The sequence below is a fragment of the Rhea americana genome, unplaced genomic scaffold (assembly GCF_003343005.1).
Source record: "Rhea americana isolate MKP2758 unplaced genomic scaffold, rheAme1 scaffold_211, whole genome shotgun sequence".
NCBI classification, from domain to species: domain Eukaryota; kingdom Metazoa; phylum Chordata; class Aves; order Rheiformes; family Rheidae; genus Rhea; species Rhea americana.
In genome coordinates, this window is record NW_028186269.1 from 1465293 (window position 1) to 1483708 (window position 18416).

Here is an 18416-nt window from a genome sequence, read left to right on the forward strand (position 1 = left end):
AAATAGTTTTTTATATCTATTATCTACAGATACCTAGACATAAGATAGACAGATATAAAGTCCCAATTTTTCACTTAATTTTGGAAAAACTATTAATTACTAGGCAGTAGGCTTTTTTCTTATCAAAATTCAATCTTCTCAAAATATTATTGCCCTAAATGGTGATAAATTATTAACTTTAAGGTTGAGCGTCACTGYACTTTTGAAGAAGAAATTTCACAGCTCAAAAATGTAATATTCCCTCAGAAAAAACATTTTCGTTAAGATGGAATTTTAAAACAATCCAATACACCTGCATATAGTGAGAAATGAAACACGTATTTAGTTTCACAGCAAAAAAATTAGCACCTTTACTTTTTTGAGACATACTGATGTTTAAGTCAATTAGGCTGATTTTACTCTTAAAAAACCAGATTGTCATACATCTTTTAAAATGCAGAAGCCATTGTTTATTTTTTCAAATAGAATAAAATAAGATCAGTAATCTACGCAAAATAAGCTTTTATTTGATTAGCTCAGAGAAATAATCACATCTTTGTGCATGCTTGTGAGTAAGTTAACTGTAGGAAGACAAGGATTTTTAGAAAGAAAAAAGGAAACTTAAATTTGGAAGGCATTCTAAATCACATAATTATAATTTCTAACTACAGAATTTGCTGTATAGATGACAGATCCAATTATCATTCTATAAGCCACTCCTTAAGCTCAAGTCATGCACATTACAGTATCATTTACAATTAAATCTAATGACTTAGACACATCTCAAAAAAAGTGATTTAGCCTAATAGTATGTCTAACCTCAATTTGTAACTAATGTTTGCCAAACTACATCCACTATAACTGCAGATCATAGAATCAGTAAGGTTGGAAGGGACCTCTGGAGATCACCTAGTCCAACCTCCCTGCTCAAGCAAGGTCACCTAGAGCATAGCAGACAGGGTTGCATCCAGGCGGGCCTTGAAGATCTCCAGACAAGGAGACTCCACAACCTCTCTGGGCAACCTGTCCCAGTGCTCTGGCACTCCCCCAGGGAAGAAATTCCCCCTCACGGTCAGGCAGAACTTCCTGTGCTTCAATTTCTGCCCATTGCCTCTTGTCCTGTCACATGGGACAACTGAAAACAGTTTGTCCTCGTCCCCTTGATACCCTCCCTTCAGGGACTTGTACACATCGATAAGGTCCCCCCTCAGCCTTCTCTTCCCCAGCCTAAACAGGCCCAGCTCTCGCAGCCGTTCCTCATAGGGCAGGTGCTCCAGCCCTCTGATCATCTTTGTAGCCCTRCGCTGGACTCTCTCCAGTAGCTCCCTGTCTCCCTTGTCCTGGGGAGCCCAGAACTGGACACAGGACTCRAGATGAGTCCTCCCCAGGGCTGAAGAGAGGGGCAGGATCACCTCCCTCCACCTGCTGGCAATACTCTTCCTGATGCACCCCAGGATACCATTGGCTTTCTTGGCCACAAGGGCACGTTGCTGGCTCGTGGTCAACTTGTCATCCACCAGCACTCCCAGGTCTTTCTCTGCAGAGCTGCTTTCCAGGAGGCCAGCCCCCAGCTTGTGCTGGTGCCTAGCGTTATTCCTCCCTAGGTACAGGAATCTGCACTTGCAACAAGGGYTGATTCTCAGGAGGTTCCTTCTCCGCCCAACTCTCCAGCCTGTCCAGATCTCTCTGAATGGCAGCACAGCCCTCGGGTGTGTCAGCCACTCCTCCCAGCTTGGGATCATCAGCAAACTTGCTGAGGAGGCATTCCATCACAGAAGGCTATCGATTGGTTAAGCAGGATTTCCCCTTGCTGAATCCATGCTGACTACTCCTAATCACCTTCTCCTCCATATGCCTGGAGATGACATCCAGAATATGCTGTTCCATCACCTTTACAGGGATGGAGGTGAGGCTGACCGGCCTAGAGTTGCCTGGGTCCTCCTTCTTGCCCTTTTTGAAGACTGGAGTGACAYTGGCTTTCTTCCAGTCCTCAGGCACCTCTCCAGTTCTCCAGGACTTTTCAAAGATGACAGAGAGCAGCTTGGCAACAACATCCACCAACTCCCTCAGTACCCGTGGGTGCATCCATCCAGGCCCATGGATTTGTGGATGTCTAGCCTGCCCAGAAGGTCTCTAATCCTATCCTCCTCCACCAGAGGAAAGTCTTCCCTTCTCCAGACTCTCCCTCACATCCAGTCTGCAGGATTCCTGGGGGCTGCCCTTAGCAGTGAAGACTGAAGCATAGGCGGCATTCAGTAATTCTGCCTTCCCTGTATCCCTTGTCACTAGGGCCCCCGACCCGTTCAGGAGCGGGCCCATATTTTCCCTAGTCCTCCTCTTGCTGCTGATGTATTTGAAGAAGCCCTTTCTGTTGTCCTTGACATCCCTTGACAGACTCAAGTCCAGCTGGGCCTTAGCCTTCCTCGCAGCATCTCTACATACTCTGGCTGCATTCCTACAATTCTCCCAAGTAGCCTGTCCCCTCCTTCCATAGTCTGTGTACTTTCTCCTTCTGTCTGAATTTGGCCAAGATCTCCTTGCTCACCCATGCAGGTCTCCTGTCCCTTTTGCTGCACTTTTTACTCACAGGGATGCACCACTCTTGAGCTTGGAGGAAGTGATGTTTGAATACTAGCCAGCTCTCCTGGACCCTCCTTGCTTCTAGGGCCTTAACCCATGAGGTTCCTCCAAGTAGGTCTCTGAAGAGCCCAAAGTCCTCTCTCCTGAAGTCCAGGGTTGCAATCCTGCTTGTTGCCTTRCTTCTTTCCTGCAGGATCCTGAACTCCACTATCTCGTGGTCACTGCAGCCAAGGCTGCCCCCAACCTTTACATCTCTAACCAGTCCCTCTCTGTTGGTAAGGACAAGATCCAGCAGGACACCCTTCCTCGTAGGCCCCTCCACCATTTGTGACAAGAAGTTGTCATCAATGCATTGCAGGAGCCTCCAGGACTCCAGGTGCCTTGCTGTGTAGTCCTTCCAGCAGATGTCAGGCTGGTTGAAGTCCCCCAGGAGAACCAGGGCCTGTGATCTTGAGGCTACTTCCAGGTGTCTGTAGAAGGCCTCCTCAACTTTCTCTTCCTGGTCAGGTGGACTATAGTAGACACCCACAACAGTGTCCCCCATGCTAGCCTGCCCTTTGATCTTTATCCATAAGCTCTCAACTGCCTCCTCCTCCTCCACCCCTATGCAAAGCTCCATGCATTCCAGCTGCTCTCTCACATGAAGAGCAACTCCACCACCTTGCCTTCCTGGCCTGTCTCTCCTAAAAAGCACATAGTCATCCATGGCAGTATTCCAGTCATGTGAGCTATACCAACCAATCTGTAAGTGGTGGAAGTGTTATACGTCTTTTTCTGGGGAAGAAGGTCCACAAGATCTTATAGCAAATGCTCATTTTTCAAAATAAATTTTAACTTCAAAAGCATGGTCAGACACTCTTCAAAATTCCTGCAAAAAAAAAGGTAACCCAAAATCAGGGTAACAGCATAGCTAACACTTTTCTTTCCTGAGCTGCCTGAAGTAAATCCAAACAAACTGAAGTTTCCTGAAACTGTAAGTAAATCTCAGTATACTGAACTTTCATTTTGCTCACTTGTGCCTTTCTCATGAGCGTATTTATGCTATGGTTATTTATTACTATTAGCTACTACTATTAATACTATTTATTACTAATACTTTAGTATTTTTATTGCTTCTATTTTCTGTAACAATAGCAAGAGGGTCTTCATTTGTATTTGCATCAAAACCAGCAACCCACAAAATACCACCAGATCATTATTGCATCTTTCATGGATCTTTCTGGAGAAAATATAGGCAGCTCGGGTATGTGTAAAGACCTGAATTCTTCAGCGCTACCCTGATCTCTGCAACAGCAGATGACTTCCAAAATGACAGCCAAGCTAGACTCTACCACATGCAAAACATAATCCCTCTCTCCAAAGCAAAAGCRTCAGTTAAAATCAGTATTACCAAGAAGTTTCAATTTTCTCTAATTCAATGCCAATATTCATCTAATTCATGTCACAGAAATATGCATTTTAAATAGATGCATTTCTTTCACAAAAAGTAAGTTTTTACTTCAACCAATTCAGAATATTCAAAACTTTGAAATGAACTTTTATTAATTCCCAAGCACCTGGAGTAATTCATAGATCAAAAATAAAAAGGCCTTTGAATGTATTTTGCCTTTTAAATTAAACTTATTCCTCAACATTTAGAAGTTTTCATACAACTTTTTCTTGGGTTTGATTGGTTATTTCCTCTTGTTTTTTCTCCTTGCAAATCCCTCTGAAGACTACTCTTCTCCATTCATCAACCAATTACTTTGGGGATTAGTTGCTAGTTCTAATTTTAGTTTTCAGTAGTTTAAGCTGACAAACATTTCCAATGAAGAAAAGCTGGCAACTGCTTCACATTTCTTATACACATCAGATCCTTCCAAGAGCCTCCAAAATTATGTACAATTTAGTACTACATACCAAAAAAAAAAAAAAAAGACTTTAAGTGCAACAATTCCCTAGGAGTTAAAATTATAAATGAAAACTACCAGTACCCAAAAGAAGAAAATGAACAGTTTGTACATCTACACACAAACTTTCCCCCATTTCACAGAAACCGATGATACAACATACCAACATATATTAGTCAGTTTTCCATCATGGCAATAGGTATGAGATTCTTTGACAGTCTCTTTCTAAAAAATCTACAAAATAATGCATCCTGAAATCTAACAGTCTCTGCAAAAACCTTTACTCTGTCAAAGCTCCTGATAAGAGTAGGTTTTTCTCATTCTTACTCTGTATCTCACTGCCACCTTACAGTACTTACACAAGATGCAACCCTCAATCTTGAATGCTGCAATGTTCAGTCAATAAACTCAGGCCACACTAAAGCTAAGAAAATCTAGTTAGATGCTTGTGAACAGGATACTCCTTCTGCCCTTTCTCCTAACAGTTTTTACCACTGCCCTTGTAATGAACTTGGTAATCATGAAGTAAAAGGCTTAACTCTTGATTCAAAAGTTTTATCCTTTTTAGGTACATTAGATTTTCACCCAATGAGTCAATTGAAATCGCTAATATACCACCACTGCATTTCCTGTGTCAGGCTTGTGGTCATGCAACAAGGAAAAACTGGTTCAGAGCAAGGTAGAATAACAGTGCCCACGTTAGCTACAGCTAGCTGRTAAATCGGTAACAAGAAACTGTGTCCTTACATAAACTGGGATAGAATTCAAGAGGCAGACTGTGGACTGTAGCCATCTAAGATTACCAGCAACAAATACTACTTAAAACACTATCCATTTCTGGAGTCTAGGCACAGATCTAGCAAGAAGTATTCTCTCCAACAACCCTGAATCCTCCTAGAATTAAGCTCTTAAACAGCTGGGGGAGGAGGGAGAGAGAACAACACAACAACAAAAAAAAACAAGATACAACGACTTTTTTTTTCTTTTCTTTTTTTTAATGTATAAGAAGTGGGTAAACCAACAGTCCCAGAAGCAGGAAATGTTCAACCTCACCTCTCACCTTCCAAGCGAATATCCTAACTGCCATGGTGGAGGCTACTCAGACACTGGGGATAAAAAAGGAATGACGCAGTCTGCAGCTGAAGCTGTGGTAATAGGCCAAAAGCTCAAAACCAAACACCCAGTTCTCACCCAGTGATTGCGGTACAGCAACTGAAAAAGAGAGGAAAGCCGGTGTTCTCACTGTAAATGCTTGAGGCTTCTGTATTGGGCTAAATGATTTTAATTCAAATTACCTTTTTTACTTCTTTTTCTATGGGGTGGTTCTTTTGAAACATTTTTTTTTAATGTATGGCATATACTTATGGCAGGGATTTTACATTATTATCAAGCTGAACTCATTTTAAGAGCGCAAAAATGGTTATCTTTTAAAATGCAAGAAGCAGCAATTCTGCTAGCCCTTCATTAAGATAAATACTATGTATTACATAGTTATGTCAGGGATTTGATAGATATAAAAAACTAATTTAGCACTTCAGATGGGTAGCCAGCTTGAAATGAATAAAGGAAAATATCTTAATACAAATTAAAACAGAACTAGACACACAGATCTAGCAGAGATTTGTAACAAGAGAATACAGAGGAAAAATTATGTAGCAAGCCTAAATTGGAAATCAAAAAGCCCCTATTATCAAATGTTGTAGTTCTGAGTTGAATAGAGATTTCTACTCCAGAGTATTTTGCCGAATTTCTTAAAATATCCTTATTCTGGTCTAACTTGCCTCCTGATAATAAAAGCTATTCAGCAGCTGAATAGGCAACTACTAGAACCCTAACTGAGTTGAATTATTTTTTTAATTAAATTTAAAAAATATTTAAAATTTTGTGTAATATTTTTAACAAAACAATACACTGATCTGACTAAAACTCCTTCTGGCTAGCTGCATCTTTTCATATTTCTTTCAGACGTCAAAAATCACAGAATCACCAAAATCAACCACAGATCACCAAAAGATCTCACTTACTACCAAACAGCCTAAGAAAAGTTGCTGCTTCTGAATAATAATACAGAGCATGCTGTCTTCTGCAAATAATTCGTACTTTTTGAGCAAAACAGAAGAAATTTAACTGCAAACTTAACTACTCAAATGAGTTACAAAGCTGCTTAAAGAAACAGTCTGAACAAGCAAGCATGTCAGGCATTTCTGATAGAACACTCACACAACCAATTTTAAGTTCAATACACATTTCTATGGTTATAATCTCAAAAAATGTTACTTCCCATTAAGTATTTAACAATTTTCACCAGGTTAAAAACGAGGGTTGTAAAAAACAATTTAAACTTTTGACATATCAATCAGTAATTCATTAATCCCTACATTTTAGGTCTCTGAACTAGAACTCAGAGGTCTGGAGTTACACTTTTGCACTAAATGCCCCTTAATGCATTAAAATACTCTAACAAAAGCAAATTCAGCATGTTTCATTGACCAGATCAGCAATCACTCTAGATCTCAACCTTCTTGTGCCTTATTTCCTTAAGGACTGTGTATTTTAAATTCGAGATGCCCTCTTATCAGTGATGAGGACAGCAACAAGAAGAGAAAACTAATGGATTTTGAAGTAGGGTTTCAGTAGCATAAAACAAGAGACAAATGCTGAGCAAAAGCACCGTCCAATCTGCTGAAAAGAGTAGGTCACAAAAAGGTGAAGTGACCACACAAGCTGACACTGTATCTCAAGGTATACACACATCTGACTAAATTGTTTTCTTTCCATTCTTCTGAATGAGAACTTCAGTAACCTGAGAGCATGCATCCTGAATAAATTATTTTTTTAGGTTCTTTAAGCAGAAAAAAAAATATATACAGATGCATAACACACATATACATATGTATATATTTTAATCTGCTGAGTAACCTCAAGTCCTGGCCAGGGTTGGAAACTACAGATCTAATTGTAGCTCTACTGCTAAACCTTACAGAGCAAGTGTAACAGGATATCACCCCCTGTGAAAAGAGGAGGAAAATGAAACACATCATGTCACCTATTTCAGAAATAAGTGATTAGTACAGAGGCCTAGTAAAACTAAAGAAATCTTGTGTTCCTGCCTATGGAAGGAATATGCTTTAAGAAAGGTGTAATTGCAGCCATTTACAACACACACGTACTCTTCCAGCACATAAACTTATCTCTTCTTAACACAGGCTTTCATGCTTGTCTTCCCACCCAACAACTTCAAGCTTTGCCCTGAGAATGGCAGAACTGTTTAGCAGAAATTTTTCAAAGATACTGTCAGGTGACTTCAAGCTTGGTATTTTAACCCCTACAGTTAAACACAGGCAGAACTACGAGCCTCATACATAAATTAATAATAAACTGTCTGTATTGAAACCAGATTTTATAACTATTTATAATAGCTGCACTGCTCCGTTCAAGAAGTTGCAGTGATATATTCCAACATAAGCAGGCATAATTTATATGAAATAACTTAGCAATTTCTCAACCAAATCTTTTTACCATGTTAGAAATTATCCATTCAAAAGAGCATCTGAAGAAAACACAGAACAGGAAGTCAGGAATGACAGATGTCACTGAACTTAGATTATAACTTAGTTCTGACAATAATGAAACAACATGCAAATACATGTTAGAAAGAAATACTCAAATAAGTATCTGAAACAACAACAACATGTATTTCCACATCTGAAAGTATTTCACACACTTTTTCACCTAATGCATCTAAGAGAAGCTTTGAATTTCAGATGACCTTCTACATCTGTAAAACAAATGGATTTAGGAAAGCCAAAGTGTAGTTTTAGYGTTTAAATGAGCTGCAAAAAAGACTCTTACTGCTTGCAAATCTAACTGCAAAACCATCTTTCATACAGAAAGATGTGCAGSCTTAATTTCAATGTGGAATAGTTCAGGTATAATCTGTTCTAGTTTGGTGCAACTCTTATCCCTTCTCTTACATCTACATACGTTATTCTGCATCTCTACCTCCACTGTAACTGCATAAATACATCATAAATGTATTCAGAAGTTTGAAAACAAAGTTGTAAAAATAAATTTGAATCAGTTCTGTCTAAGCATGTTTATTTTTTAACTGATGCTGACTGCTTAATATATTCACGTATGCACAAATTTTTGATCTTACAAATCTACGTTTTTCTTGTTAAGCTAGTTAGCATCATCTCTCTACAGCAGAGTAAGGAGTACTACCAGTGGCATAAGAGAAGTTACAGGGAATTCATGAGACAAACCATTACTACTAACCATTACAGAGTTTTACTCTCTAATGAAAGGCTTTGTCAGTGAGCATAAACACTAACAGCTACTTCTGTAAAGAAAGATGACATTAATTCACTGCATTACTATTGAGATATCATCCACAGTTTATCCATAATCAACTCAAATTATTCAAAAATTATACTAAGTTTAAAAAGTTAAGAACTCAATTGCTCTCTAGGCAATATGCTATAAAAATGCTCAAAAAGCTGCTTTTTCTGAATATGAAAACCCAATATAAAAACATATTATATTTATATACTCTGACATGGTAGCGTGTAACTAGCAATAATTTATTCTATCACATATAGTAGCAATTCATGGAATCTATGACTAATTCAGTCTAATGAAGTTAACAGACATTAAATGTAATGATACAGTTTATAAGGAATGAGAACAATTAAAATGTACAAGCTTTGAACCAAGTTAAAAAAAAAATCTATATAGATTTTCTTTCTACATTATAATCAAGTTTTTTTTGCTCGTTTTCTTTAGATAGCAATCAGAAAACTGAATATAACATAAAAAAAAGTAAAAAAACAAGCTTTAACTACTTGTAATTTTTTATATTTTTTAAAGAATTTCATAAGAAGGCAGTAATTAAAAAGAATTCCATAAAACATAACTGATTCAAAAACAATTATAATTTAGGACCAAGAACAAAGGGATTTTTTGTCTGTTTTTTAATCTAGCCCATTAAAAGTGTGCCTAAGGAAATGACAAAAAGTCTGGTAGAATTTACAGAAAACAGTATTTGTGCTATTGCAGCACTGACACAACCTATCAGAAAGGTTCCCCACTGCCCCCAACAACTCTGGGCATAAAATACTCCCATTCTTCAGACCTTTTACTCTCATCTTCTTTACTCCTATGGCAGATGCATTCACTACAATGTACATTTTTCAAGGATACAGTTCTCCAAAATTATAGATACAAACATTTAAATTCAACTCTCACTTCCCTGGTAATTTCCAGCATCATGACTTTCTCCTTTGCTGCCCTGTACCCTTTGAATAAGCTATAAAATGTTTTCTCAAGAGGTAAGAAGAAACCAATGCAATCTGATCTTCTCAGAGTGGTTACTAAAACCACAGATGAAAAAATGGAACTGTCTAACCCTTAGCAGTGATTTTGATCATGCCTACTAGAAAAGAGAAATTAGGAATTTTTAAGATTCCTCTCTCCACTATGAAAGCATAAATACTAGCTGTTTGAAAGAAAATTGTTAACAGAACATTTAACTCTTCCACACGATGAAGACAAAACGACAACAAAAAATGAAATTTCAAATACATACTAAGTTTTTTTCCCCCCCAAAAAAATCTACCTTTATTCTTCAAGTCTTTGCTTTCTGTGCATAACCCTGAAGACAGTCAGAAAACACTTAACCCATGCTTCTTCCTACTGTATTTAAGAGCTACTACTATACAGAAGAGTATGTGTTTGCTACTTTATCTGTCTACAGCAGGGGAATGGATGCTTAAAGTAATTGCTGTTATCAACGTTTTCAGCTGTCTAAGGATGTACCCTTGGACAATATGCTAGCTTACACTAATCATATATTTCTATAATTGCCTAAAAGTTTTTTGGGGGGGGGGCGGGAAACAACCAAAAACCTAAAAAGTGAATACTTTGAATTCAATAAGCCTCATTTCTAATTCATTAAGAGCAGCAGCTTAGTCTTGGACATTAATATCTCATTAAATGTTGGCCAGCAGAGTCTTTCAAAAGAATTTAGAAAATAWTTGTCTAAAATAAGACTGAAGACATTATACTGATGACAATTAACCTACTGAAAATAAAGTAGGCTATTTACAAATAAAGTTAAACTAATTAAAGGTACGTAACAAAAATTAGTTCAATAACTGTTATTAATATATCGGTGTTAAAATGGATTTAAAGCCAAATTCTCTAACCTTCCACTGAGTAAGCCAAAAATTTAAGAGGTAGGTATTAGTACATAAACAGCAGAACTTTAGTAAGCAGAAGCAGTAGTAACTGCGGACAAAAGGAGACCAATGTTYGAATTGCCATCTAACAAACTAAAGGTGGTGATTTTAGGCATAATTTCTGACTAGAAGTCTAAATTCCAAGTTATTCATTTTCCTCTGAAATACTCCCTAAATCCATTTAACTTGTTATGCACTCTCTGCTTCCCTTCACATACTGACCTACTGCTTTGCTTTGYTCCCTGTGAATTCCAATCTCCACTGTTTTCACTAAAGAGAAAAACTTCCAGAAAGCTCTTGTTATCTTCATATATAAGCTATATCATCCCTGACCATCCCAGCTTTAACATAAACTGTACCAAATCAATGTAGTTCAGAAATCTAAATGTAGTTCACCCATATAATAAAGCATTATCATAAATTTTCACAAGCCCCATTACACTAAAAAAGAATGAAAATGACATTGTATATCCAATAGAGAAGAACATAGATTAAGCAAAACAATTAACACTGACTCAAATTTAAGATACTTACTTGATACCTTGAATAGAACTTGAGTAAGAAAGTATGAATAAAATACAATGCAAGTACAAATATCTGAATGACTACGGAATGACTACGTGCAGCTAGTTTTACCAGAACTATCTGGCTCTTACCACCTTGTATTGGATACCTATGCAACACTCCTAGAATGCCAAAAACACTTAACAGATTTGGGACAAAACTGCAAAATCCCATAATAATCTGGTCTGGAATGAGGCCTTAGATGCAAGCCCACCTAAAATCTGGAGCAAACAGAAATAAAAATGCAACAAAATTTTGAGTGGCTAAGTAAGCAGTTAGCTCACATCTAGGGTCCCTATTGTGTCAGGCTCCAGGATGTATCAACACGGGTATACTACTTCCAGCTCACATTATCTCTAGAAGCAGTAGTATCAGATTTATGCTAGCATCAATATTTTTTTCACTGACATTTATGATTCTGCACAGAGCTATTGTTGCACAGCTATAACTGATTATTTGTCTGTAGGTAAATCAAACATAAGAGTTGACTGCATGCCATTTGTTTTCCTGCAATATCAAATCAAAGTCCCACTATGCTAATTATTGAATTACTAAAGCATGAAGAACTCTGCTTCAAAGACCTTTCAGTAAGTGTAAGACAAATGACAAAGGTGAATACAACAATGAGTAACTGAATTCATAAAGAAAGAATAAAGTAGCATTAAGACACTCAACAATGCACCAGTCAGGTATTTGGGAGTATCAGGGCAGAATAAACTTTTAAGACTAAGTGAAGGAATATATGTAACAAAGCAAAAGCAATCTGAAAAACACATAGGCATGCTTGTGAATATACTTAAGAGACAACTAATACCTCAGTCAACACAAAGGAGGCAGCAGCAACCTGAGAGCATCTGAGATAGTATGCAATGTGTATGCAACTGGCCAAGTATTCCAGGAGCTGAAACAATCACCTGTGGTTTGAAATGGTGGTGAAAAGGGTATGAAGCACGTCGATGCACTGAGAACATCAACATGATTGGAAGGAGTGATTAAGGGAAAAATAGTGTTTTGAAGAATAGAAGTTACACGGGTATAAGGCTTGTTTGTGCACATTAGAAACGCGACTGCAATTACTTACCTTGTCCTGACAGCAGTTAAGCTAAAATGTCTATTCCATGCAACTATGTACTTGAAACTGCTAAAAAAATTCAAATACTTGCAAAATTCAACACCAACTTTCCTCTCTCTAACTAGGGAATTGAAGTATATCACAGACAACTTCAATGCTTTTCTTTCTACCAAAATGCAAAGCTACACCCTTGCAGTATGCCATAAATTTCAAAACAAAGAAAGGGAAAAGACAGATGAAAGTTACTTCAGCTAAGAACTAAATTTCAAGTTGAATGCCTCCACTACCAGAACCTTGCCAGTCACCAACAGCTAGTAAGGTGATATCTCAAACAGGCATSTTACAAGACATGCAATTTATACTCAAACAGATACCACCTCAAAATCCACTAGAAAAACAAGTCACTTGCTGCAAATTATATAGCACTAGCACAATGCAAAATGGAACATCTCACCAAAATTTTATTATTCAAGTTTCTTATAATAGGGCGCACAACATTTCCCAAACCAGGAATCAAATACTTTCCACTTCTCCCCTAACTAAAAAGAAAAATCCTCCCAGCCTAAGATTTCTTCTAGTTCGTGAGGTTTGAAAAAGTATTATTGGCTTGTAAATTTGACAAGCTGTTTAAAGTATAAATGTGACAATCACAATCCAGGTTTCCACTCAAGTGGAGCCAAATGCTACTGTAATTAACTGAAGAAAGCAGTGAAATAATAATAATAAAAAAAAACGTAAAAGTTAAAACAGAGAAGGGCAATACTTTGTAACACCTTAGAACCCCTTGACCACATACATAGAAATAAATCATTTCAAGAATAGTTTAAAACCGATGTTAAATTTACAGGGAGAGGGAGTCACAAATTACTAACCTAAAACTTGAGGTTTAATATAATAGACTACTACTAMTAATAATAATAAAAAAACAGTATTGATGTGTTTTGTGGTCTTCTGGTGTTTAAAGTCTGAAAGCTTCCATTGAAGAAAGTTATTCTGAAAAAAGAAAAAAAAACTTTAATATTGATGCATTTCACAATTTAAGTTCTTCAAACTTAGAGTGTTTCAAGAAGTTGCAGGTTGAAAAAGAATCCCAAGATAAGGACTGCAAGCTTGCTTAGATTTCTAGGAATGACTTTAAGTGGAATCTATAAAAGGAGAAACTAGTGATTCAGGAAATGTAACTCCCACTGTAAGGTCAGGAAACAGATTTTGCTGTTCCCAGTTTGAACGAAGAGCTTATGTTCATTGTTCCAAGGAACATGACTATGAGGTCTCATACAGAAAAACAATTTTCCAAATTCCACTGCATAAACATATTAGCATATCTTATTTGAACAATGTCAAACTAAAACAACTTTATTGTTTAAAAGCAAGGCAAACTAGAAATGGTCCATTTTATCCTGGAGGCAACAATGTCAAACATTTGTACATTTTATTAGTTTAATAACATCCATGCATTTTCTTGTAGCTAAATCAATTTTAATAGATTCTCATTGAAGTCATGCTGAGTACTTGCAAAAGGATGAAGTTTCTTCTCCACATCACAGAAATGCTAGAATTCTTCAAACATAAGAAGATTTTCTTTTGTTCTATTCCCCCAAAAAAGACTCTTCATTTCAACAGTTATTTGCAAAACTCCAGAAGTTTGCAAATTCTAACAGAAATGAGTTACAGCAACTGAAGCCTAAGTGAAGCTCTGTAAAATTTATATTGTTTCTAGCACCAGTATTCCTAGGAATCTTCTAAAATGCTGCCAAAAATGCAGCATTTTTCTCAAGTTTATCAATTCCTGTTTCTCCAGGCTCTGACAAAGCAGCTTTGTGAGACACAGGTGCAGGAATGGAATTATTTTATTTGCAGTTCCTATCCTTTCCCTCTACTGGAAGCAGTCATGGAACAGGAGCAATGAACAACATTTTCACTCAAATTAATAATCAATATATTAAGTTAAAGTKCTGATCTGCTTAAATCCCTTTGCTATGAAGGAAGGCAGAATAAATTAGGAAAGAAGATAGGGGAAATACCAGGGGCAATATCAAACTGCTGTAGCTCTGCTTCAGTCTACAGTACTTACAAGTACTGTATCATTCCAGGTAATATATCCTGAACTTCCCAAATCCTCATCTCCTATCCGTAACTCCAAATACTGTTCACTGCTGATCACTGAACTTCTATATGACTCTTCACACAGAATTGACGTAAATTAGCAATGAATGGATCCCTAATTTATTTGCAGCCACAATGTGAATGTTAACGCAAGGATGATGCCACAGTGGATGGTGGTCTTCCTCAGACTGCTGTGCTATCAGAGCCTGAAGTGGGTTTTTTGGTCTTGAAAGAGGGAGGAAGAAAAGAAAAGTCAAACCAAGAGAGAGATTTTTTTAGCTGTTTCCAGTGTTAAGTATTTTAAAGGAAGACAGATAAGACTGAGTTGGTTAGTTCTAGATTAAGAAATGGGAAAATTATACTTAATTCTGTCAGTCAGTGATTACACACTCCCTGCTCCACATACCCTATCATGGGTGACAAGGAAGGTTTCTTGACTCAGAGTAAGCTTTTGGCTTTGACATCTCTTATCAGAGTTCTGTGTGCACAGCCATTCTCCCAGTTTCTCACACATTACCTTTCAGCTAATTGAATATCCAAATATTTTGGGATATTGTCTCTCATGCAAAGGAGTGCTTCTCTATCCGTGACCTCACTTATGCTGCCTATTCTGTACAAGCAAAGTACTCTTTTCAAATAAAATGTTTGCCATGCCAGTAACTTGTCTATCACTTTAATTTTCTGTTGCTATATTTGAAACAACCTTAGAAGAGCACAAAACTTAAACATTAACAGTATCACAAATATTTCTGTGACTGAGACTGTCACTCTGGTATGTTCTATAAGCCATAAACAATGCTGATTTTGTGTCAGAGTGGCTAGTTAATTTAGAGGCCAACAAGTCATGCAAGCATGCATTTATCAAAAAGAATTTTCCATCTCCACTGAGTTGAATTCCATTCGACTGTTGTGTCTCTGAAGTTCCTTAATCTTCTCTTAAATATCTGTGGCTCCTGAATCCATCACATCTTCATAGTTTTTAGGTCAGCATACATTAAACATCAGTACTATTATGGAACTCTAGGACAATGCACTAGAATGATCCTGGTACTAGAATGGCCTTTAATGCCACAGTTTATAAATATGAATTGGCTTCCAACTGCTGACACTTGACTGATGATCCCACAACCCCTTATAAGGGACACAGAAGGGAAACAATTCTTCAGTCTTTAAATTGCAGGAAAATCAAGTATATTTACTGACTTTTTATGCTGATTTATTTAGAACTAAACTACACAACTCTTCTAGTAGCTCAAATAATTTCAAAATTCTTCAAACCTTATCAAGTCTTCCATCCAAGTTGATCTATCCTTCTTGAAAAAAAATKAATTCCTCAAAACAACAGGTCTTCTGACTCACTTTTAAGTACTTCCTCAAAGAATGAGTCAAAAGAATAAGGTTATTTTCTGGTATGGAGGTGAATATAAGGTTTTTTCACACCCTGCGTTTAATTTATTCTCCTGTTAATACCTCAGTTCATGACAGTTTCTTGCAAGAAAACTGCCAGGTTTTACAATGTAACTTATGCAACCATCATTTCCAACATGTGAAAAATTCTTACTTTTTGTATATGTGATTATTTTTGCTTCAAGACCTGCAAATTCCTGTTTGTATTTCACTTCCTATAGAATTTAAATGCCTACTGGAATCAGCAGAACCAGAGCTCCACTGTCTTAAGGAAGAAATGATTCAGTTATGCTATTTTTATCTGAACTGCTTGTTTGTTGTTTTGGCACTTTCACATTCTGCAACTTTGCTAGACACACTAGAAATTTATCTCAAATTCAGTTTTCAGATATGCTTAGATAAGGTATGCTGAATTCAAAGACTTTAGTACCTTAATTTCTACTTATTATAATAAATTACAATTAATTTCTATTAGTGTTCTTTGTAATATCTCTCTAAATACATCAAAATATTCTACCTTTTATATATTTGACATCTATAATAGAGACTCTCTACYCAATGCCTAAAGACTAGAATAGCAGTTGGTTTATTCCCTTATACAGACTGAATAAATTTAGTTATTTGAAGATCTCTCTACCTAATACTAACTCAAGAGTTGTCCTTGCTTTAAAAAAAAAATAGTAAAATATCTTCTATCTTAACAAAATCCCCCCAAAGTGGTCCACAGAGAACATGCAAATCACAGAACAGAAACAGAAGTATCCTGATCTGTACTTAAATCTTTTAGTTTATACTGCTAAYGAAGAACAAGAGAGCAGTGAAAAACAACAGAACATAAAAGGCTATGCTGATTATATTAAGTTGGAAAAATACTATTTTGATATAGTTAAGAACAACCAACAAAGTTTCTCCTTCTCCAAGTCTTAAAAATGCGTAAAACTACTGAAGTACTTAAAAAAAAAATACATTAAAAAGCTGTTCCTTCCCCCATACAAGTTACTACAACAAACATTTACCTGCTGGAGGAAATCAGAAATATTTTGAAGGACTTAAGTGATTATTAAACAAGGCTACTGGTTAAGATTTGACTCTGACTCCCACTGGAAATGGAAAGCAGGTGACAGAAGGGAGACACAACTGTTACTCATCAGTTACACTGTGTATATAAAATTATTTACAAGCAAGTATCAGCCTTATGAAATTGTAATGAAAAATCAGTACAGGCATAAGCATCCAGTTGTCCGTATTTTACGGACTGAATGCTGACAGAAAAAAAAACACAACATTTTTACACATCCAGGAAGTGTGTGTCCAAGTGGACAAGTAGAATATTGCAGAATTTTGTATTTCCAGAACTGTATTAAAGAATAAACATAATGTAACATTAAGTAGTACGTAAAGGCAAAAGATTTATTTTTCTCTGCAGTTCAACATAGCAGGAAGAAAAAAGTCTAAGAGTAAACAGAAAAAAATGCTAAAAGAAATAAATAGGAGAAAATACAGATTTAAAAAAACAATAGATTTTCCCGCTTTTAAAATTAGCAAATTTCCCTTTATTCACATTTGCTCCTATTTTAACTACATTTTGGGGCTTGAAAAGGTACAAAGCTGCTGATGGAACTAAGTGTGACATATTACAGAAGTCACGGGGAAAAGCCATTATCTTCTAAAATTCAAAATTAAATCTTTTCACAAAAATTTGCAAGCCATTCCAAATAATATTTGGGGTGGGGAGGGTAAACCTTAAAACTGGAATTTTTCTAGGTTACAATCTATACTAAAGTAAAATAGAWGTAGTATAATTTAACACAAAATTTCTACCTGGAAGTGTAACAAGTAAGATTGTGTGCAAAATCCATACGATTTCTCATTAAGTCTATTGTAAGCTAGTCTCTTTTCAAATTAAAACACTTGTTTGGCATAAATTCAACCTTAACGATTTGAGAGTATTCTGATGAAAACTAGGTACTGCCAGAAATACGAAATGCTCATACACTTATAAACTTCAAAGTTTCAGTTTCATTTATAACTGCTTTAATAAAATTAACCATATGTTTTAGACACTAGATTACTATAGGCTTTGAAAAACTAACTTAACTCAGACATATCTTTCTGAAAGATGTGGATTCAATACAAAATGTAAGAACTGTTTCAATTAAAAAAATAAGCTACCTACCGAATGATCTACATGAATGCTATCTCCTGTGGGCCAGCGGTGTTTGCTGGAGTAGCCATTCAACTGCTCATCAGCCTGTCTCTGGAAAAAATATCCAACTGTGGCATCATCCTGAGAACATCCACTGAGGGGTACCTGGACATTGGAAGCACCTGACACTGCGGCTGCAGGGATAGTGTGAGGATTGTTTCCACCTGAATTGGGCCCTGATGTTGTTCCAACTACTGTTCCAGCTGGGGCAACCCCCACTCCAACCCCACYGGCTTCCTGACCAATGTTCGCATGCATCATTCCTCTGGTCTCCCGCCATGCCACTTCATTCATGCCTAGGAGGACACATGGAATTCTCATTCCACGTAGAAACCTAAAAGGAAAAAGTCTTGATAACATAAAAAGCTTTCCCA

The 18416-nt window shown here is 36.8% G+C and overlaps 1 protein-coding gene across 8 annotated transcripts in view; it reads right to left on the reverse strand.

Annotated features, from left to right (window-relative positions):
* The window catches only part of PUM2 (pumilio RNA binding family member 2), a 67743-nt gene extending 49362 nt beyond the window's left edge, over positions 1 to 18381 (reverse strand). For 7 of the 8 annotated variants that reach the window (XM_085304884.1, XM_085304882.1, XM_085304886.1 and 4 more), the window contains exon 1: positions 18013 to 18381. In XM_085304884.1, the coding sequence (XP_085161010.1) occupies positions 18013 to 18363 (351 nt within the window). In that variant the 5' untranslated portion in view covers positions 18364 to 18381. Of the gene's footprint in view, positions 1 to 5508; positions 5641 to 18012 lie in introns of those variants that run through there. The other variant, XM_085304887.1, reaches the window with a different exon arrangement.
* Positions 18382 to 18416: the final 35 nt, after the last annotated feature.